The sequence below is a fragment of the Ictalurus furcatus genome, chromosome 8 (assembly GCF_023375685.1).
Source record: "Ictalurus furcatus strain D&B chromosome 8, Billie_1.0, whole genome shotgun sequence".
Taxonomy (NCBI): domain Eukaryota; kingdom Metazoa; phylum Chordata; class Actinopteri; order Siluriformes; family Ictaluridae; genus Ictalurus; species Ictalurus furcatus.
The window spans coordinates 4,860,108-4,882,570 of record NC_071262.1 but is presented as its reverse complement, the minus strand read 5'-3'; the positions used below and the strand labels follow the sequence as shown (position 1 = coordinate 4,882,570).

At 38.6% G+C, this 22,463-nt stretch overlaps 2 protein-coding genes across 3 annotated transcripts; both read right to left on the bottom strand.

The window, feature by feature from the left end:
• Positions 1 to 2,469: 2,469 nt before the first annotated feature.
• Positions 2,470 to 12,686, bottom strand: timm8a (translocase of inner mitochondrial membrane 8 homolog A (yeast)). 2 transcript variants are annotated; one of them, XM_053631409.1, is made up of 2 exons: positions 12,478 to 12,686; positions 2,470 to 4,437 (listed from the first exon to the last, which is right to left on the bottom strand). In XM_053631409.1, exons 1-2 carry the CDS (start codon positions 12,613 to 12,615, stop codon positions 4,276 to 4,278), a joined length of 300 nt encoding a protein of 99 aa, XP_053487384.1. In that variant the 5' UTR covers positions 12,616 to 12,686; the 3' UTR covers positions 2,470 to 4,275. The 2 variants fall into 2 exon arrangements, with proteins under 2 accessions (XP_053487384.1, XP_053487385.1); XM_053631410.1 differs by lacking the exon at positions 2,470 to 4,437 and adding an exon at positions 7,953 to 8,351.
• Positions 12,687 to 20,546: 7,860 nt separating this feature from the next.
• npy7r (neuropeptide Y receptor Y7) lies at positions 20,547 to 22,327 on the bottom strand. The gene has a single exon (XM_053631031.1). It carries the CDS (start codon positions 22,308 to 22,310, stop codon positions 21,144 to 21,146), a length of 1,167 nt encoding a protein of 388 aa, XP_053487006.1. The 5' UTR covers positions 22,311 to 22,327; the 3' UTR covers positions 20,547 to 21,143.
• Between the last annotated feature and the right edge of the window lie 136 nt (positions 22,328 to 22,463).

Genomic DNA, 22,463 nt, shown 5'->3' with positions numbered 1-22,463 from the left:
AAAACTATTTAGTACAAGATATACACAAAAACAGAAGAAATCAGATCAAATACTTTTTCACAGCAGTGTACAACTTCAGATACCTGTCCATGATCACAGGGGTTTCGTGCCACATACCTTTTTACATTCATTCTGCCATCAATTCAGATATTTGTCAATGATTGCAGGGGTTTAATGCTTTAAAAATACTATTCAGTTATGAAATGCTTGTTTTACTTAAGTAAGCTACCTTAAGGCTTACTGACTTTACAGAAATTCTGTATCGTTTAGACTGCTGTTGCCCCATTATAAACAAACAAAAACTCAAATATAGCTGCAAGCAGCGATGACGGGCCCAAGCACCACGGTCCCATTGCCACTCATTGGGTGTATGAAAACCATGCATAGTGAAGCGAGTGCTGTAGAGTAAAACACCCAAATATACAAAGAAAAAAAAGGATTCAATTTTGATGCGGTACCAAGGTAACACTATTTAAGATATAAAAAAATCCCTTAACAATTTTACATCAGCCGTGTCTTGACATTATTCTGACCAAGTCTGAGTCGATTCGGGTAAAATAAGAGGATTATTGCAAAGTCTGTTGTAAGTCACACACTTCCTGCTGCCAGTTGGTGGTGCTATGACTGTGAATCATAGTAGTCAAATCCATGTGATCAGCCCCTGTGACCAAACATACAGCTCAAGTTTCATCTAAAATCACTCACTGTGTGCAGAAGATATGAGACACTACCTATTTCCCTTTTTCGTCATAAATGTATTGCCTCGTCATTGTGAAACCGTTTGAGATATCAGAAAACCCTTCACAACTTTGCATCTTCAGTGTCTTGGCATAATGTTGACCAAGTTTGGTGACAATCACATTAATCTTTTAGGAGGAGTGTTTAAAAGTTAACCGCATGCACTTTTCACAAAATTCAAAATGGCCGACTTCCCCGGTCCTAATGGCCGACTACTCTGATGTGTGTTCATGAGTTTTTGAGCGTGTTAAGGGCCCCAAAAGCCCAAGAAACCTTGAAAAAACAAACAAACAAACAAACAAACAAACAATAAAAAAATAATAATCCTTAGGAATACAACAGGGCCGTGCACACTTTTATTGCTTGGGCCCTAATTATCCACGCTTTCATACGCAACTTTATTTGCACAGAAAGAGCAAAATTGACAGTTTGAAGAACTGGCCATAGTTATACTCTTACTCGAGTTAATTTTTAATCACAGAAATGTACTTTTAATTTGCTACATTCTGTGGTGTTGTTTGGTTATATGACATATAATAAGGTTTGAATGCGTACCACTCACTTTTTTTTTTTTAGTGTGTTCAGTCCTGGAAGATAATAGCCGAAGAGGGGAAGAAGTGAGTGTGTCGACGGGGGCAGGACGGACGGACACTCATTCTCTCTCACACACACTCTCTCTCTCTCTCTGGTGTGTGAGATTTTGTGTTGGAAATGACAGGTTGTGTGTTATTGTTCCCATCACAGGACTGCAATCTGATGCTTCATCTTGAAACCAGGTTTTATATCATATAAACTGAACAGACAGACTTTCAAGGACTGTAACTTACAGTTCTCCATGTAGTCTGAGATTCCGGATTTCTCTTCATTTTAATCAGATCCAAAGTAACTTGCTACTTGAGTGGTCTTCTCATTGAATACCTTATAACGCTTACTCAAGTCATTATTACTTTTACTGTTACTTGAGTAAGTTTTATAAGTAGTTTTACTTGCACTTGAGTAAAATTTTGGCTACTCTACCCACCTTTGCTTATTTCTGATGATGTGGGCAGCCAAGTTGATTTGACATCACTCTGTAAACAGGGAAGGAATGCAGATATGAGAAGAATACCCCAAGTTGACTTCTCAGTTGTGGTGGTATTTGATGTCACGAAAGACATGGTCCCTATTTACTCTGTCAAGAAAGAAAGGTTCACCAAGTTATGCAAAAGTAGTAACAGCTATAAAATAGTGCAAATTATGTTTTATTTAATACCCTATTTATAAGAACCACTGTTTGCACTATTTGCTATAGATGGTACTGTTACTATTTTTCAAAAGTCCATTCTAAAAAGTAAACTTTATACATAAACTGTGTAATTTTTCAAATGCGTTATGTAAAAACAAACAAAAAAAATCATAATCAACAATCGTTCATAAAGTTGAAAAAAAAAATCAAGATTTTTTTTTTTTTTGCAATATCGTCCTAGATGGAACATGACCTGATAACCCAATTGGTTCCAACAATCCCAAAAGAACCATTAACAAGGCCACAGCCAACAATCCCAGTATCCTCAAATGGCCTGCTGGCAAGGGCTGTGATGTCGAACACATACTGTGGAAGAAGGATGTCTGGAAGTTTATGGAAGATTGTGTCTTGTGGCTACATGCAGGTGTTGTTGACTCCATTCATACCTGAACTTGGTGCTGTCCACTTATTATCCAGTCACCTGAGATGACTTAATATCATGTCTGAAGTGTCTTACACAGCTTACAGTTGAAACTAAATAAGGCTATTTAATAATAATAATAATAATAATAATAATAATAAAAGATGCAAGCATCGATTAACAGGGCCAAGCTCCAAAGGTGCAGAAAGTGCAGTGCTGAGCCTGAACAACACGAAGAGGAACAATAGAATGTACATGAATGAATAAAAGATGGGTTCAGAAGCATAGCCAAGAATAAGCTTAAACAGGAAATTGAACAGAACAGAGGCAATTATTTGCATGCCAAGAGGTTGAAAGGTTAGTTCAATGCTGAACCACAAAAGAAAGGAATCAAATGACATTACACACACTTTTAAGAAGTTGCACCACACAAAAATCGAACCCAAGCCCTTTAGAATTGGTTCTTGTCATTTTCCACAGTGCATCACACAAAGACCGCACATTTGTTTTGATGCTGAGGAGAGCTTCCAAGCTGAGAATGAGCACACAATAAAAAAAAAACCTTATATCTCTAGAACACTAGGTGGTGCTGAGCTCAAATTTCTCAGGTACCTAAAGAACATGCATTGAATGATCACTAATTTTGTGCCGATACGTCAAACACTTTAAAGGGCAGGCGGTTCGTCTGATCCTGGCAAAAATGGTATCCATGGATTCACCATGACCCAATGAATCAGAAGAAATCATAATTTTCAAACGAACTATTCAAAAGGTTATAATAAAAAATAATCATTTTTCAAATCTCATGATCCGTAGGTTGACACTGTTCTAAAAAATCAATACAGACCCTAAGACCATGCTGCTGATGAAGGGTACCAAGTTTCACTACGATTGATCAAAGTATGGCTGAGATACAGCCTCTGATCCAATTTTGGGTCAACATTTTAAAATTTGTGACATCATAACTTTTTGTTCTGTTCAGTTATTTTAGTACAGCTCGGTCCATTGATCATCTGAGTCAATTTTGGTAAGAATGGGACAAAATTTCAACAAGTAGTCGTCAAAAAACTGAATAGTGTACATTTCAATATGGTGACTACTGTAATGGGTGGAGTCTTAATGTAAGGTATGGAATGTAACCATAAGAGTTATCTGATGAACTAAATTTATTTTCTCTAGGACAAAGTGTTCAACAATTATAACCATTTGAAGTGAAATTTTGAACTAGGGGTGGCGCTATAGAGTTGGTCATAGAGAGCCCATAATTGGTACAGATACTAGTAATGGTCATATCTATGAGTGTGCCAAATTTCATCATTTTCCTGCTTACGGTTCTTAGGGCTGCCATAGACTCCCAGTGGGGAAGAAGAACAGGAAAACTAACGGATACAATAGGTGCTCCTTCGGGGCTCAGCCCCTAATAATAATAATAATAAGTATAAGTATAAACAGGAGTATATGGGATACATTAGGGTTCTAAATAAAACTCTTGACTTTAAATACAGAAAACACATGAATAAACATGTAACAATGAATTGATGTAAGCAATTATGTTCTCAATAAACATATTTCCATTATAAAGCATTGTAATGCTTAAATTTGTGCTATATCCAGACTTCTGCCCTGGAGTTGGTTACACATTATAAATTTTAAGGGAGGTTTCATGTTTTCCTTCTTCCCTTACTTGCACCTTTAGCCGTCAAAGAGACAGAAGCCTCCTGTACAATATGTTCATACTTATCTATTTCTAAATCAAGATTCTTCTAAATATTATGTTACACAATAATCAGGCACTTTGAGAGAATGAAAATGTTTTCTTTGACTGTTTAATGACCGTTATTTCACAAGGGGTGTGGGAACAGATGAGGTCTGTTCTGGTCACAGGTTCCAGTTAGTCTGTTATGGTGTCTGAGAAGGAGTCTCTTGTCTTCTGAGTGTGTTCAAGTCTGTTGAGGATGAATTGGCTTGTGTCAATGAAACGTTCAACACAATTGAGAAAACATACTTCTGTCCTTGAGTCAAGCTTCGGACCAGGCTTATCCATGCATTTCTCCTATACAGAAAAAACACAAGTATAAAACCACAGATTATAAATACTCACACTGAATTGAGACGGGACAAAATTACAGCATGTTCAAAAACTGATGATGTGCGCATGCGCAGTAGTCACATTGCAGGACATGCAATGTCAAGTAAGACAAATTAACTCAAACATCTTATGCTACGTTTTGACGCTTGATACAAAAGGAAAACTGGTTCTCATTATACCCGTCATATAATTTACTCCGATTTAAGGGTTCTTGGATACACAGTGGGTTTTTTTTTTTTTTAAACTTGATTTTAAAAAACATGGGTTTTGTTGTTAAGGAGTGACATTCAGGCGCTGCGTGCGCACAGCAAAATAAGCGTGGAACAGGAGAAAAGCACAGAAAAGGCAGATTTGCTTGCAAAAGGAAATGAAATGTGATTTGTATGGAAAAATTTCAGCTACAGAAAGGATGATGTTGTCCAAAAACAGGTACTTTGTCGGGAATGTCTTGCAATTTTTTTTTTTTTACAACACGAGGCAACAACTAATTTGTTTGATCACTTAAAACAGCACCACAAAGCTCTGTATGACAAGTGCAAACCAGATCTGAATGCCATTCAAAGCACAAAAAGAAATTAATATTTTGGATGCCTTTGCCAGTGTTACGCCATATGAGAGGTTCCAAGCGGCAGAGAGAAATCATTGATGCAACAACTTTTCACCTCGCAAAAGACATAGTACCTCTTAACACCAAAGAGGGTTTTAAAAACATAATTCGGTCGCTTGACAAGAGGTATGTAAAACAATCACGCAACTATTTTTCTCAAGTTGCCATCCCAGAGTTGGTGTATAGCTGCACTTTTTATTTTTTTCATATTTTGGAGAGAAAAAAAAAAAGAAAAAAAGTTTCCTACTTTGCTTTTTTCAAAAGACATTTGTAATTGTTGAATAAAATTTTAAATGACCTACTCGGTCACTCATGTTAATTCCCTAACGTGGTGGTGATGAAGCTTCCTCAGAGTAGTGCTCCGTTTTAACCCGGAGTACAGAGATACAGCCTCCTGTAATCTATTGGATTCCCTTCTCTTCTTCATTCACAAATGAGCCACCTTATTTTAGGATAAACAACATGCATTGTTAATATCATGACATATTAGATCAGCCTGGATTTAAAGAAGAGTATTATATGAAATCACTGGTATGATGAGTCAACCAGCATATTAACCTACCCAAAAAAGTCAAAAAAAAAAAAAAAAGTCATTTTTCAGCTGTTTAAAAAAAAAAATTTGTATGTTATATGCAGATCCCTACAAAATCAAGCCAATCATTCTAGAGTGATCAATTCTTTCCGAATAGAACTATTCAAATCATCTGATGAAAATTCCTGTATTTTTTCACATCATATTATATATATATCCCAGAAAAATAAGAGATCACAATGTCAGTTTTTTTCAATATTGTGCAGCCCTATTAGCTTTACTGTTATGCTGATGACACACGGACATATGCTCAGCAAAGCAGATGAGAGATACCACCTTAATAATGTTGAGGAACATGTAAAAGACATTAGACACTGGATGACACTATTCTTGACGCTCATGAAAATATTATGGGTTGCAGTGACGAACCCAACTATTTTACGAAACAGGATCTGTAACGTTGTGGCGATATTTGACACTGCAAAAACGGCACTTTACACTCAAACAATTAGTACTGCAGTTTTATGCTATGATTGAATAATAGAAAAAAATATATATTTTATTTGGACACAAATAAGCATTTACAAGCTATCAGCAGGAATATTTACTAATGACATTCATTATTAGGGGGCCAAGCACCAAAGGTGTGTAGGCATCGTATGTTTTCTTATTATTATTATTAGCAGGCCAAACACCAAAGGTGCAGATCAATCCTATAGTGAGTGTATGTTTTCTTGTTGTTGTTATTATACATCCAACTGGATTTTATGGCAGGCAAATAGAATGCTTCATATGCATTCTATGAAATCTGGCACAGTGATAAAAGATAGTCTCAGGTACCTTAACAAAAAGCCCTCTAGTGTCACCAACAGGGCAAATTTAGACATGCATTTACAATACCGCTGCAGACCAGACCAGTTTTAGGACAAGTTTTATACAATCCCCTCTGAAACTATTGGAATGGCAAGGCCAATTAATTTGTCTGTGCTTTACACTAAATACATTCAGATGAATGTGAGACGAGAGTTTAGGATTTCAGATTTTATTCCCTGGTATATACATCTAGATGTGTTAAACAACATAAATTATAGAACCTTTTGTATCGGACCACCCAATTTTTAGCCGAGCGAAGGTATAGGAAGAGAAGTCTTGAAGTAAATAACACTTACCTGTGACTCACTACCATCACCAAATTGTTGGTTTCTTCTAATGTGATGCTTTTCCAGGCTTTTACCGCACCCTCTTTCAGTTGTTGTTTCGGGGGGGTTTCTCCCTTCAGTCTCCTCTTCTAGAAGTGAAATGCATGTTCAGTTGGGTCTGGTGATTGACTTGGCCACTTCCACTACCACTAAGTCCTTTGTTGAGTTGGCAGTGTGTGTTGGACCATTGTTTTGTTGCATGATAAAGTTCCTCCAGATTAATTTGGATGCACATCTCTGAACTGCCAGACAAAATATTCCTGAAAACTTCTGAATTCATTCTGCTGCTAGCATCATGAGGTATGTAATCAATAAAGATTAGTAAGCCTGCTCCAGAAGCAGACATGCAAGCACAAGCCATGACACTACCTCCACCATGCTTCACAGATGAGTTGTATTTATTGGGTCATGAACAGATCCTTTCTTTCTCCACACGTTGGCCTTTCCATCACTTTGGTAGAGGTTAATCTTGGTTCTAGAATGTTTGTGGCTCGTCTCTGTATTTCTTTGCGAATTCCAATTCTTACTGATGATGAGTGGTTTGCATCTTGTGGTATATGGCCTCTATATTTATGCTCTCAAAGTCTTCTTCGAACGGTGGATTGTGATATGCTCACCGCTACCCTGTGGAGATTGTTGATGTCGTCACATACTGTTGTTTTTGGGCTTTTTATCACAACGCTCACAATTTTTCTGTCATAAGTTGTTGTTTTCCTTGACTGACCCATTCAGACCAATGTTCAATGCCGCTGATTGATTTTAACTCTTTTTTCAGGTTCACAATGTCTTGCTTTCTCCCATAGACATGATCTTCATGGTGGATTATTCATTTTAACAGCAGATGCAGTCTTCACAGGTTAAACTGAAGTCTAAAACCAAGAGTAGATGTTCAGCGCTATTTACTGTTAAAACAAATCAATCTAATAGGACAAACATGGTTAACAAGAAACACCTGTCTGTCACATGTTCCACTATTTTTGCTTGTCTACAAATTGGGTGGCCTGATACAAAATGTGCTGTGTTCTATATTGTTTAACACATCTACATAGAAGTACCAAGAAATAAAAGTTGAAATTCTAAACTCTTCTCATATTTATTTTCTATTTCAAATCTAAATGTCTTCAGTCTACCACGGGGGGGGGGGATTTTTGAAATTCAAGTACTAGAAAACCTTGAAAACAGCCATTTTTTATCTAGTGGTGCTTACAAAGTGCTTGAATTATAAAAAGTACATAAATACAAAATCGCTAAATACCTTAAAGTGTTTATTTTCGAAAGAACACAAATAGATTCTTTTCACATTCTGTCACTTCTATCTCTCCAAGTGAACATTTTACATGTAAATATAAACAAAATCACAGCACAGTCTTTAATTTATGTGTATGGTGATTCTGTCAGACAATGTCACAGTTACAAAAAAAAAAACCCCAAAACCCCCCCAGGATTTTAGCAGTGCAGAGCAGCAGCTTGTAAATGGCTTTAAATGACTGCTGGTTAACATGTAGTCTTAATGGGCCGAGTTTTAGTCGCGTTCCATTGTCTGAGAACAGAAACAGAAAAATATGTAAATGAGAACAGCTTTATTGGGTATTCAGCTGTACTAAAGGGGACATATTATGTGCCTTTTTACAAGATGAGAAACAGAATGTGTCAGTGAAGTTTCAGCTCAAAATACACCACGGATCATTTATTATACCATGCTGTAAATGCCATTTTTTGGGCGGAAGCAAAAACACATTATTCCATCACAGTCTTGCGACAGCTTCCCGATCAAGCCATGAGAATTATTTCAAGACATCCTTCTTTTGTCAAACATATTCTTAAAGGCTATACAAGTATGAAAATTTTCGGAAGACATTTTGCTAAAAATGTTTTGATTTCCCCTACGTATGGAGACCTTTGGGACATCCTTTATATTGACGTTATGGTGAAGAGGAAACAATGGCTGAGAAATGCAAATTTAGTCCAGCATGGACTAAATCTATGTGAGATGGCCGTGTGTCACTGTGCCCCAAATGACTCCAAATAAGCCACAAAGTAAGTAACGTTACAATTATGGAGTCCACTGTGCTGTGCAAGCGCTCTTTTCTTCAAAACAAAAGAACTGCAATGTAACAACATAAGCGTGCTCAGGACTGGAACATTACGTACAATTTGAGTGCAGGCTATTTTTGGGGTGGGGGGACAACACAGAACAAGACAACCAGGCCTAATGTGAGTGTGCCCTGGGTATGCACTTATTTGTATCCAGTTCAATATTGCCACCTGCTGGTGAAGCTGTGTAACCTAGAAAATTTCAAGCCCAACCTCCTCGTCTGAAAAAGTATACTGTTTTTCCACGAGTGAATACATTAGCATACTAACATACTTGCATACTACCTCCTACCTTCCGCAGCAAGCAGGAACATTTATTTAAGATCTGGTGTAAGGATTTTGGCTTCCCACTAAGCTATGAATTTGACAGTCAATGAGTAGTGGATGAAACATTACAGTGCGCTAAAGCCACCAAAATGTATTGGAGTGGAGCAGTGCCAACATCAAGCTATTGATGAAAACTATAATGCATTTCTTGGTTACACTATTGCACATTTTGACCATGCAGTACACAGTTATAGAAGGTCATTTTTTAAATGTAAATTCCCTTCTAAAAGGGAATTTATTTATAAAAGCCCTATCCGGTGTCAGCCAGATGAGGATGGGTTCCCTTCCGAGTCTGGTTCCTCTCAAGGTTTATTCCTCATATCATCTCAGGGAGTTTTTCCTTGCCCCATGCCTCATTAGGGATAAGTTTTAAATTTGTGTGTTTCAGTAAAGCATCTTTGTGCCCATTGTTGAAAGCACTATACAAATCAAATTTCATTGAATTGAAACCATTATTGAGCTGCATGAAGAGCAACAGCAATGCCTCTCCTCCAGGCACAGACTGAGGATGGACAGGTGCCTCGGCGCTTGGTTCATCTGGTGGGTGACTCCAGCAGCAGCCACAGCGGCTGCAGCAACATCTCACATCATGTGGTCTAAAATGGGACCTCAGGATGAGCCAAAATCTCTTGTAGTGAGAGGTAGCAACATGGGCCTGGCCAGAGACACAGTGGGCAGATTGTCTGCTACCCCTACCATCAGAGGAAGACCAGCTCGTGGCCCCACAACTGCCAGTCACGAACCTGGAGGAGGTGGTACAACTGGCCAAAGACCACTTGGCAGTGAACTGGGGGACAGGCAGCCCTTCCTCTTCTCTTTCTCGTGCTCTCTCTTCTCCGACTCCCTGCCCCTTCCTGGTCTCTTTTTCACGAAACCAGTTCCTTAGAGCCGGTTTCCTCCTCACCCCTTCCTTCAAGACCTGTCTACCACTCCCTTTTCCTCCATTTCTACCACCTCTCTGAGCCCTGGTCACATTTTAGAACCATGGACAGAATCTTCACCCACACATTATCTATGCCGGTGCCTATTTAGATGACATTATTATTTATATTGATGACTGGCAGCAGCACTTTCAACATCTGAAGGCTGTCCTGAGAGCCTTGAGACAGGAAGAACTTTCAGCAAAACCAAAGAAGTGCACAATTAGGCAGATGGAAGTACGCTATTTGCCAAATCTTACAAGACTACAGAAAATCTTACCATAGTCAGACGATACTCATTTATTTGGCTCACTCATCAAATGACTACGGTCAAACTAAGCAATCAACAAGCCTAATGCGCCAAAATAATAGAGCTGTCAAAGTTCACTTTTTCATAATAATGTGAATTGACTTACCACCGGAGTACGGAGTCTTAAATATTTACAAGCGATGCACACAGCTAATGCAGCCAGTGTAAACGCTAGCGCTAGCTTTTGGCAGACCATGCTCGATAGTGAGAGAGGGAAATCAATAGACAAAACTACACACATGAAGCTAACAGCTTGCAGGCCAGTTAACACTGTGGACGACGAGGGCCTGCATGACATAATTTGGAATGCATCGAATGACCATACGTTTGAATTACCTTCGAGAGCAAAGATAGCTGAGGAGCTGGGACACGCTACGACGGTTGCACTCACCGGAGACTACTGGACTTCACTCAGCATTTACAACCCCGATTTTGAAAAAGTTGGGACAGTATGGAAAAAGCAGGGCCTTCATTGCCTTATTTTTTGCTTCCAAATGCACCATACATTCTCAATCAGAGACAGGTCAGGACTGCAGGCAGGACATACTAGCACCCACACTCTCGGTTTACGTAACCATGCGCTTGTAATACAGGCAGAATGTGGTTTGGCGTTGTCCTGCTCTGGATGGCAGCATGTGTTGCTCCAAAATGTGTACATGTCTTTCTGCCTTAATGGTGAACTCCCAGATGTGCAAGTTACCCATGCCATGGGCACTGCCATTCGCAGCGGCGAATGGTGTTGACTGACAAAGATTTACCAAAATACTCCCAAGCCTATTTCAGGATATCCATTACAGACTCATGGCTGTTTTTATACAGTGACGTTTGAGGGATTGGAGATCACGCGCATTCAGAAGTGGTTTTCGAGCTTGCCCTTTACACACCGAGATTTGAACAGATTCTTTGAATCTTTTAATTATATTGCGCACTGTAGAAAGTGAAATCCTTGCTCTTGAAGGACTAGGCCTTTTTTGGAGGCTGCTTATATACTATGATTAGACGAGCGCCTCAACTGTTTTACATCACGTTCTTATTTCAACTTGTCACATCGCTATTAGTTTCCATTTTTTGGAACGTGTTGCACGCATCCATTTCAAAACAAACGTTTATCTTCACAAAATCTGACTTTAGTCAGATTAAGGTCATTAAAAATTGCTGTTTACATATGCTAGTTTCTTAATCAGAGTATCGCCTTAATATTGGATTATTGTTGTCCATGTAAACGTACTGATTGTCAATGTCAACAATCAAGAGACGCCTTCATAAATGTATAAATATATTCATAAATATATATATATATATATATATATATATATATATATAAATAAAGGAAAGGAAGAGCTCATGATCCAAAACGTACCAAATCATCTATCAAAAAAATTGAAGTGTTATGGCATGGGTATGTGTGGCTGGCAATGGAACTGGGTCACTGGTGTTTATTGATGATGTGACTGTTGATAGAAGTAGCAGGATGAATCCTGAAGTGTATATAACTAAATTTTCTGCTCAGATTCAGTCAAATGCTGCAAAACTGATAGGACAGCACCTCACAGTACCGATGACCCAAAACATACAGTGAAAGCAAACCCAAGAGCTTCTTAAGGCAAAGAAATGTGAATGTTCTTAAATGTCAGATGACCTCAACCCAACTGCGCATATGTTTCTCGTACTGAAGACAAAACTGAAGGCAGAAAAATCCACAAGTAAACAACAATTTCAAAGCATCTCAAGGGATCCTTCCAAATACTTATGGACCTGGCCGTATAGTGACACTACTTTACACGACGTCCGGTTAACAGTGCATCGCTGCACGCGGGCCCGCGTCACTCCACCCCACCATCGCTTATTTTCCTATAACAGCATGTGCTGTTTATTTATATATTTTAATTGCTTCATTTCCTGTAACACCAAGTGTTTACCTAGCTAGCTACCAGTTCGTTAAACTTAGTTCGACAGAGCAGAGCAACATTACCAAAATAGTGTAGCTATTAGCTCCTTGCTTTGACTTTGCTTACCCAACAGACTTCTGTCATTTGGTGTACCAGCTGCTGAAACCTTTGCTTTTGAGACTCAATTTCAATGAATTGCTGAAGCTGGGGGTCAGTCCTCACGCCTTCACTCTCCATTAGTTTAGCGTAGGTCAAATTTATCATTTACTGGAAGACAGCACCTTGGTACTCGTGATCCTGCTCTTCACGCGTTAACCGAACCGGACATGCCTTAGTTGGAGAAAAAAAAAGTTTTCTTCTTCATCTTTATGGTGCATGGCAAACAACAATATGTGCATTAGCGCCATCTACTGGTGTGGAGAGTGTACTGAGACATACGAGGGTGAGTTAAATAGAAGCCTTATTTTTATTGTTGCATTGTTTACTGCCAGTAGGTGCCGATATTATTATTATTATTATTATTATTATTATTATTATTATTATTATTATTATTATTTTAATTGTTAAGATTTTTAGCGGTTCAGAAATCTTGCTTATGGACTGCAGGTGGAACCGGTCTTATTTATATCCCTCTCATATCTAGTGTCTGGTGTTCCCTTTGCTATTGAGGTGTGTGGTGTCATCATGCCAAGATCTAAAGAGTTCTGTAAGGCCTTCAGACAAAGGTTGGGGATGGCAAGGGGTTTAAAATGATCATTCCACTGTAAGGAAAATAATCTACAAATGGCGAAGATTTCAAACGACTGCCAATTTGTCCAGGACTGACCGTCCCAGCAAATTCAGCCCAAGAGCAGACCGTCTGATGCAAAAAGAAGTCTCCAAGTACCCCAAAATTTAATTACAGGATATGCTAGTAAGTCTTGCAACTTGTCAAAGTGCATGCTTCTACAATCAGAAAGGGATGGAGCAAATTTGACCTGCATGGGAGGCGTGCCAGGAAAAAGCCTTTGCAAGACTACAGTTTGCCAATGAGCATATAGGCAAAGACCAGGCCTTTTGGAATAATGTGCTCTGGACAGATGAATGAAAGATACAGTAGTTTGGCTACAGTAATAAAAGACATGTTTGGCACAGACCAAGGACAGCTTTTCAGGAGAAGCACCTCATACCAACTGTGAAGTACGGTGGTGGAAATGTTATGGTTTGGGGATTCTTTGCTGCCTCGGGGACTAGACAGCTTGCATTCATTGATTCAACCATGAATTCTGCATCGTATCAAAGAGTTCTTGAAGATAATGTGAGGCCATCTGTCTGAAAGTTTTCCACTTTTAGGACTCTAAGCACACTAGCAAATCCACCAAGGAATGGCTCAAAAATAAGAAATGGAGGGTTATAGAATGGCCTAGTCAAAGCCCGGATTTAAATCTCATTGAAATGTTGTGGGAGATTTGAAACAGGCTGTAAGTGCAAGAAAACCTCCAAACATCTTGCAACTGAAAGGATACTGCTTATTGGACATTGAATATTGGTCACAAATTCCAGCAAGCCTGGTGGACAATTATGCAAAACGCCTACAAGAAGTTATTTCTGCTAAAGGGGGCAATACTAGCTTCTGAGGCCAGGGGTGTACTTGCTTTTTCCACAGAAGAATATTACATCTATTGATATTTCTGTTGGATAAATGATTGAAAAAAGCAAATTTTCCTTGTGGTTTTGTTCAATTATATTAACTTCATTAATAGACACTTTCAAAGATGATCAAATGTTTGCTTGTCCAAATATGTCAAAAAAGCCGACAATTTCCATGGGGTGTGCTTATGTTTTCATGTGACTGTATGGCCCGAGGTTAGCTACATTGATATTATTAACTTCTTCAGTTTATCTGAAGGTGTTGATGGTGAAGAAGTCCGAAATTACAAAAGCACAGAAGCATATAATTACCTGCACATCAATAAAACAGTCCAGGTTTTGTACAGGAAACAAAAACAACTTATTTTTTTGAAAGCAGAGTTAGAGCTCAGTCACAAGAAGAAACAAGAAAGCTAACAAGAACATAAGCAGCTAGGGTAAATAGCTTTTGCTGCTTGGTAACAGGTGCACCCTCAAAAAAGGATGTGTTAAGATCCTACACACTTTTTGTGTTTTTACTATTTCAACACATGTCGTGTTTAATTATCCAATAAAAGTGTTAAAAAAAATTCACAAGTGACCAACACTGCTTTGACCTTGTGATTGTGACAGCAGAGTCGGAGTCCTGAGGTGAGGAAACCAAACGACCCCAGGTAAGTTAATACTCATCACTATCTAGCGTTAATGCTGCTGAAAGAGCCTGGACGAGTTTGTCTCTACCTTGGTTAAAAGGAAGGTGCACACTGCTACTGCCAACGGCTCCATTCAAACTAAAAGCCCTGTAACTTAACAGATGTTCCTACTCGTTATACACGCAACTTACAAGAAAGTGTTTGCTTTTGGACAGTGGGAATTGCCATCCATGTGAGGTCACACTGTCATGTCATTATTTATTTTATTTTATTTTATTTGAAGCATTATTCGGGCATGCTATATTTTGTTTTATTTGGACAAAAATGATAATGATGGAGGTTGACCAGAAATGGAGCAGTTATTTCATACCAGCAGTCTTCCCCAACAACTGCTTTCATGTCTCACAAGTGGTCTACAAAAGAGAGCAGTTGTCGAATCAAGAGTTCAACCTTTCACCAAATTGGCTTACAACTGTTCATTCAGAACAAAGTACCACGTCTGAGCTACTGCTCAGAAGAATAATAGAAACCATCAGTGCTAACCCTACCAGGCCTCGCACCTGCTACTCTCACCGGGACAGTAAATGAGTCACCCAGTTACACCACAGGGGTTCAATCTTGATGAAACCCTACAAACCATGTTAACAAAGAGGAAAAGGCTTGGTGAATCCTGCCAATTACAAGACCGATTAAACAGATCAAACCGAAAGGAGGCAGGCAACAAACATGACAACTATAGGCATGCGGCCTTGACGAGCCAGTTATAACGAAGCTCAGGAGCATTGACCACACACTAGAAGGTGGCCAATGAAATCTCTGCTGCCAATATAGCCAGGACCTCCTTCTACGCAGCATCACGGCCCGGTCTAGGTTTGGGGACAACAGAAAAGATGGGACTGGAAAAAATGAATGAACAAAGGACGCTGGAAAGAGTATTTCACTTTTGTCAGATATATTCAATTAAATTCCTGGAGCCAAGCTACTCTTACCCGCTCAGTACTGAGCTCGGGAAGAAGTCACACAAACACAGTGTTCAGTGAAAGCTTCTTAGTTTAATGCTGAAATAGGCAGATTTTATATATACACAGAAAAATAGGAAGAAACAGTGGGGGTCTGACAGTTAGATCATTGTTTGGCTTAACTTATAGCTTATCGTGTTAGAACAGGGACAGAAACTTCTGTGTAATCAGATAAGAAGATGTAGCACTTGGGGATGTTGGGGCTAATAAAAGCACTCGTATGCAAAGCAATTGTAGGAGAGGAAATTGACCACATATGTACAGCCCTTCTCCTGTACAGGCTATCATGGGAAACAAAGAGCGCATGAAGAGAAAGAAAGCATGCCTAAGTTATATCGAACTTATAAGACGGCCTGAATTCTTTGAGGCATGGACGTCACTAATGAAAAACAATATTCTCCATCAAGCTGGTTCCAACTTTCTCCAATAGTGGTTGAGAGATCAGCTTTGCAGGATAGAGCACTGTCATGGACAAATTTTTTTAACTGAAGGAGTTTTATTATCCTTTCCATTGATTCAATTGACAGCTGTCTTGCTGAGGCCATGTTTCCTTTCAAAAAGTCCATGCTTGAGGTCTGTAAGCACTCTCTTTTAACTGCAGACTAATTTGCATTTATAGATTTATGCTGCTATCTGTTTTAGGAATGCAAATTGCAAGGTGATTCCATCATTTTTTCCTCTACTTGATCTGGAATAAAATATTCCATTAATTAACAGACTTTCATTTAACTTGTTTGAGGTATGTTTTAAAGCCAGGATGTTCAGCTATTAAACAAAAATGGTTTTGTGTCATATCAAAGAAAGAAAGAAAAGAAAGATTGTTGGTTAGTTGTTAGCTACAAAATATGAACAAATGCCTTTTTGGGCTTTAACTGAGAAATTGCGTTACAGAATCCCAAATTGTGTAATTTTGGAAACGTGACCTCCACTCTCCTAATGCAATGGTTCCCAAACTTTTCCAGGGCAAGGCCCCCCAAATGACATTAATATTTGACCGAGGCCCCCCTTTTGCAAGATGTCTTTAAAACACATTAAACATACAGACTACTGAATATATCCCCCTTATTTATTTATTTATTAATAATTACATCTTGCATTTTTACATTACATTAGATTAGGAATTGATTGTGTGTGTGTGGTTGTCTGAGAGTGAGAAATAGAAAATCATGTATTTATTTATTTTTCAAACCAAACTGTTGAGGCCCACCGGCGGCCCCCACTTTGAAAACCACTGTCCTAATGAACAAAATGGCGCTACAGACTCACCAGGACATTCTAGCTAGCATCTAATCTAGCACCTCATTGCCTATTTTTTTATTTGCACAAACTAATTAATTCAACCAACATTACAGAGATAGTGGAAATAATTATAATCTACTGTAACCCCCAACCTCTCTTTTTTGTCATGTTAACCTTGTGAAGAACGTTTGGCCTTGACATTACTGAGCTAGCTAAGTTTCGTTAGCCACTGTCTCCACCTGTTACCCAGCATTAACGTTCAAACATGGCCATAACCCATCCGCCTAACGCTAATTACTACAGCTTGCCTTGTCCAAAACACTTGCTAAATGCAGTTAACATTAACCCACTCTCTGTATTACATCCTGATGAACAGATGTAATGCTAGGTTACCATCAACTTTGAAAAAGGTTATGGGAACGTCTAACATTACCGCCAGCTGTATGCTAAAGTAATGTTATTAACTCAGGGTTAGCATCCAGCTAGCTAACCCTAACTCAGAGCCTCAGATAAGATGCAGACCCTGAGAATGACAAAATATCCTCAGTCTATATTTCACAGCCGACATAAACACTACTAGTGTAAGGCCAACACTGAGGAAGCAGTACATGATATTCACTTTAGAAGTAGTGACGTGTCGTTCATTACTATGACTCGGGAACAACGACTTGTCTTAGATAATGATGGAAAGTTCGGATCATTTTACTGACTCGGATCTTTGAATCTCGTTCAGCAAAATGAACGAATCTTTTTTTCGAGTCATTTTGGCAAGTGAGTTGACCTCTGCCGCCATCTATTGATTTTAGGTACAATTGCAAGTAATTTTAATTTTAAAAGTGTTTGTTTTTACCACCAGATGGCAGTAATCTGCCACTTAACCATGCTACAGTCTTCATATTATTTGAATGAGTGCACCAGAGAGGCCTGTATCTTCCCTAAAGTGAATGCTACATTAAAATGTTCTAATTTTATATATATATATATATATATATATATATATATATATATATATATATATATATATATATATATATATATATATATTATAAATGTACAAATTCAAGGCCAATAAATTAAAAAATTTACAAATGTAGAGTTAAAAAATTAATAAAATGTTATAAAGTTGTATTTAAAAAAAACACTGTAACAGTCTGGGGTCTCTGGAGACTCCAAAGCATCCTGAGTGTTGGCCTAAACGAACAGCTTAGAAGGGTTCATTTGACCCAAGGAGTTGGGTTGATGCGTCGGGGTGGGCGAGGGGTGCATTGATTAGACTGTCAGTGAAAATGACCTAGCCATTAACCCAATGTTTGGGTTACATAAAACTACCCAAAAACTGGGAAGAGACTGAAAAAATAACCCAATTAAATGACACAAAAGACTCAACCCAGCGTTTGGCCACTCTAAAACTTTGAGTTTGCTTAAACTTTTAGTCATTCAGAGGTGGGCTTACTCTTGTGCTTTGGATCATTGTTTTGCTGCATAATCCAGTTGTGCTTGAGTTTCAATTTACAGACTAAAAACCGGACATTCTCCTTTAGGATTTTCCGGTATAGAGCCGAATTCATGTTTCCCTCAATTACTACAAGTTGGACAGACCCTGAAGCAGCAAAGCATCCCCACACCATCACAGTGATTTTTTGTGGAATTCTGTGTTTGGTTTACGCCAGATGTAACAGGACCCCTGTCTTCAAAGCAGTTCCACTTTCGATTCATCAACCCACAGAACATTCTCCCAAAAAGTTCGAGGATCATCAGGGTGTGTTTTGGTGTTAACATTCTTCTGGGTTAGCAGTGGTTTTCACCTCACCACTCATCCACTCTTCTTTTTGCCCAGTGTCTTTCTGATAGTGGAGTCATGAACAGTGACCTTTATTGATGCAAGAGAGGCCTGTAGGTACTTTGATGGTGTCCTTGGTTCTTTTGTGATTTCCTGGATGAGTCATCGCTGTGCTCTTGGAGGAATTTTTGGAAGGTCGGCCACTTCTAGGAAGGTTCACTACTGTGCCATTTGGAGATAACGGCTCTCACTGTAATTCTTTGGAGTCCCAGAGCCTTTGAAATAGCTTTGTAACCCTTCCCAGACTGATGTATCTCAATCACCTTCTTCCTCATCATTTCTGGAATTTATTTCAAATTTGGCATACTGTGTTACTGTGTCACTGTTGGAAAAAGTTCTATTTAAGTGTTGATTTGATTGAACAGGGTTTGCAGTAATCAGGCCTGCTTGTGTCTAGTCCAGCTGAACCCCATTATGCTCACTACAAAGCTTACTATTAACAGACGACAATGCATGGCAAAGTAATAGTTGATTGTCAATATTAATAATAACTATTAATTAAATTAGTTATTAATCACTGGAATTAATGTTTTTGTTGTCGCTTACCCTTAATATTAATACTGTCTATAGTTTGGACAACACTGGTACACTCGTGCAACACTGGTATTTATTCCTAATAAAAGAACCCGTTTAAGTATAATCTTGTAGAGAAGAAATGTAGATACTGGCAATATTTTTGGATATCCTCTGGGTGTAGCCAAACACCCCCCCCCCAACACACACACACACACACACACATTGTCTGAGTGCCAAATGCACTAATCAGCCATAACATTAAAACCACCTGCCTAATATTGTGTAGGTCTCCCTTGTGTTACCAAAACAGTTCTGACTCATCGAGGCATGTACTCCACAAGAACTCTGAAGGTGTGCTGTGGTATCTGGCACCAAGATGTTAGCAGCAGATCCTTTCAGTCCTGTAAGTTCAAGGTCGGGCGTCTATGCACCTGCCATTTTGGAGATGCCCTGATCCAATCTTCTAGCCATCACAATTTGGCCCTTGCCAAAGTCGTTCAGATCCTTACACTTGCCCATTTTTCCTGCTTCCAACACATCAACTTTGAGAGCTGCCTAATATATGACACCCCTTGACAGGTGCCATTGTAACGAGATAATCAATGTTATATATGTTACCCGTCAGTAGTTTTAATGTTATGCCTAATGTGAACTTTAAAGTCAATTATATGGTCATTGGCACAGAGTCATAACCTTAACATATAAACAATTACATACAGCTAATTCCAGACACCAGACACTAGATATGAAAGGGGTATAAATAAGACAGGTTCCACCTGCACTCCCCAAGCAGGTTCTAATCACTGGCACCCAATCCTGAATACCTGGTTCTAATTTTATGAATTTGAAGGTATCATAAATGTAGGGGTGTACTTACTTTTTCCATGTGACTAATCTGTTCTTTTGTTAATTTAAATTGTAAAAATGACTACAAAATGTCAATTTTATGTGTCATTTTATAGCGTGTATCACCTTTATTAATAGTTATTGTTTCGAATATATATATATATATATATATATATATATATATATATATATATATATATATGTATATGTGTGTGTGTGTATATATATATATATATATATATATATATATATATATAAATCCGTTGTACTCTTGCCTTTGTATGATTTGTAAGATGACCCCTCCTTAAACCTTAAATCTTGCCCTTTTCCATAATTAATTATTCCTAGACTTTACATATGCTCTACAGCCATTGCATATGGTTATTTTGATGCCTTTAATTCAATAGAAATGGTTTCTTGTGCATACTCTAGGGTACACAAATAATGGTGCACAATTACACATAACTAATACAATATATCAGTTTACAGGTGTCAAAATCCAGGACATTGCAAAACTATAATAAGGCATTTGTTTTATTTGTCATTATTCTGACATATTGTGATCAGTATGTTGTTCATTATTGTTTGCTTTTTCTTCACCCCAAGAATCAGCTGTCAGTTCAGAAAACAGTATACAGATACAGACGCAGCTGTTGTTAAGTGAGATTATAGCTGCATTGGTTGTGCTGGACAATGTGTTTTTCTTAGTTTCAGTGCCATAAAAATGCAACATTGCATAAAACACACATGCAGAAAGGGGTTGTTGTGATTTAGGTGAACTGCCAAGCTGAATTACACAGTTGATTTATTTGTGACATGAGAAAATAATTTTTTAATTACTTTCATTTTTGGCTTAACACTATTCAGACACAGTATACACCAGTTTTACAAACCACAGATAGAACTGATAGATGCTGAATACAAAATATCATCATCAAAAGTAAGTATTTATACAATATACAGCATGCAAACTGTTTACACATTTGAATACCTCTAAAACAATTCCCATATATACAGTATATTATTCACATCGAACTTAATCATTAAAAGTGCTGTCAGTTCTGGCTGGGTTCAGACAGCAGTGGCAGGTTGTCCATCATTGTACAAGATCAAACCTCTCAGGGTTCGAGTTCGGAAAGAACCCTCAGGATGGATGGTGTCCGGTTTGTGCTCACAGCGGAAGAACATGATGAAGCCATTCCTGTAATTCTTGTTCATCCATCCATACAGCAATGGATTGGTGAAAGTTGAGCACATGGCCACTATGTGAAACAGAGTATAAATAAGCTTGTATTCTTTAAACTTGAGGACCAGGTCAAGATCACTTGCCAACTGGAACACATGGAAAGGAAGCCAACACACTGCGAAGACTACAACCACCAGGGCCAGCATCTTGGTAGTCTTCTTGCGACGATTGATGCCATCATTGCGGTTGGATGGGCTGACATGGTTTTTCAGTTTGACCCAGATGCACACATAAGCATAGCTGATAATGCCAAGCGGAAGCACATACTGCAGCACAAGCATGGAGAAACTGTATATGATGGCATCTCGGTTAGTCCCATGGGGCCATTTCTCAGAGCATACAGCAATCCGTAAGTTAATGTAGGCAATCTCCTCATAGCGGTACTCCCGAAAAATAGCTAAAGGTCCAGCAAGAACGGCCGCGAAAGCCCAAGTTAGACTGATGATGATAAAACTTGTGCACCTAGAGAGACGCTGGCCCATGTGAAACACAATGCATCTATAGCGCTCAAGAGCAATCACTGTGAGTGTCAGAATAGACACGTGGACACTGAGAGCTTGGGCGTAAGGCACCATGTGACACATCACTGCCCCGAACTTCCACTCATCCAGTAGAGTGTATGCCAAGGTGAAGGGTAAGCACATGGTGTCTACCATGAGGTCAGCTAATGCAAGGTTGGCAATGAAGTAATTAGTAACGGTACGCATATTTTTGTATATAATGATCATGTAAATAACTAGTGTATTACCAACCAGGCCCAGGATTATTATAAGTGAATAAGCAGTTATAAGGGCTATCTGAACACTTAGATGCTTGGTAATGTCATCCACAAAGACAGGTTTATAAGAATCCATGCTGTCATTGCCCAGGCTGTTCTGGTGCCAGTAGATATGTTCTCCTTCTCTATTGGGAATATCACTGGTGATATTAGCTGGGTCTGAAGGGCCCATGCTGTCTTGGGTTTCTCTTCTGATGAGTCCAAGAGCATTCATGCATGTGCCTGCTGCAAAGAAAAGTCACATTGGTTTCAGTTTGATCAGGAAAAGTACAGAGTAAAGAAAAACATTTTTCCTCACATTATATTTATGCTATGTTTGATGGTTATTTTTAATTACACGCTTTTTATGCTTCTTATCCAAACCATA